At 35.2% G+C, this 1209-nt stretch overlaps 1 protein-coding gene across 1 annotated transcript in view; it reads left to right on the top strand.

Annotated features, from left to right (window-relative positions):
- LOC119589491 (transmembrane protein 104-like) overlaps positions 1 to 1209 on the top strand; it is a 100597-nt gene that overhangs the window by 96181 nt on the left and 3207 nt on the right. The window contains exon 9 of the mRNA XM_037938093.1: positions 241 to 425. Within this exon, the coding sequence (XP_037794021.1) occupies positions 241 to 425 (185 nt within the window). The remainder of the gene's footprint in view (positions 1 to 240; positions 426 to 1209) is intronic.

Genomic DNA, 1209 nt, shown 5'->3' with positions numbered 1-1209 from the left:
AGAGAGAGAGAATGTGCTTGCACATACATGTGCATGTATATGAGAGAGAGAGAGAGATAGAGAGTTTGTGTGTGTGTGTTTTTTGTATATAAAAGTCAAAACACACAAAACTTGAGAATGAAATGCATCCAATATATAAAATCTATCTATACATGCATCCACACACACAATATAAAGAATTAAAGGAATCAACATAAAGTGTACAGTCTGCCTAATAACTAAAGCATGCTTGCCTTGCAGCGATGGGCACCATGATCACATGGGCCATTGTGCTCTTGGCGGAAGGGAAGAACCAGGGTCACCCCCCTGCGGCCGATATCACCAAGCTCCCTCAGTTGTTTGGGGTGTGCGTATATAGCTTTATGTGTCACCATTCCTTACCAGCACTCATTACGCCAATAAGTGAAAAGAAGTCTATTTTGAAGGTTTGTTTTGCACCCACTCACAGTCATCGATTATGTTGTTATTATTATTTAATGGAGTTTCACCTTTAATAGTAATAAGTAGAAGTTTTACAAATCTTAACCCACTGTATCAAAACCCAATTGATAATGTAATGCAATGCAAGGGGATATAAGGTTGCCTGACTATTAATAAGTTAAATTTAATCCAGTGGTTCTTAACTTTTCTAAAGGCATAAAAACCCTTGCAAAAGCTATTGCACATTTGCCAGACCTCTAAAATATGATATAAAGAAATCAGTTTTTAAAATCATTAAGAAAAAAAAAAATGCATTAAAACCCAAGACTCTTGGAGTCATTCCCAAAATTTGTTAAAGGAAAAACTCTGAATGCATTTTCCACAAAATTAAATGCAATATTAATGGGTTTTTGGTTCATAAAATGAGTTTTAGAGGGCCTCAGCTGAACCCTTGGACTAGTCCATAGAACTACTGGGACTCGGGTGAACTGAAGTTAAGAAACACTGGTATATCCTGTTTCATGAAACTTTACCCATAAATCACAATTAAATATACAGTACCTAATTCAGTGTAATGTAGTTCAAGGCTGTGTAATATAACTTAAGCATTAAGTGGTATTGGTCTTTGAGTTGTAGATTCAGGAAATAATATTGGAGATCTGATATATTACAGGTGTGAATGTAAACATGTTCATATATGGCACAATGCATGCATAGTACATGTCACTGGGTAGTCATTAGAGAAGTTAATGAGAAATAAAAGTAAAATAGGAGAATAAGGAAGTAGTA

The sequence above is a fragment of the Penaeus monodon genome, chromosome 25, assembly GCF_015228065.2.
Source record: "Penaeus monodon isolate SGIC_2016 chromosome 25, NSTDA_Pmon_1, whole genome shotgun sequence".
NCBI classification, from domain to species: domain Eukaryota; kingdom Metazoa; phylum Arthropoda; class Malacostraca; order Decapoda; family Penaeidae; genus Penaeus; species Penaeus monodon.
The sequence above is the reverse complement of the archived record's forward strand: the minus strand, read 5'-3'. Positions and strand labels throughout refer to the sequence as shown.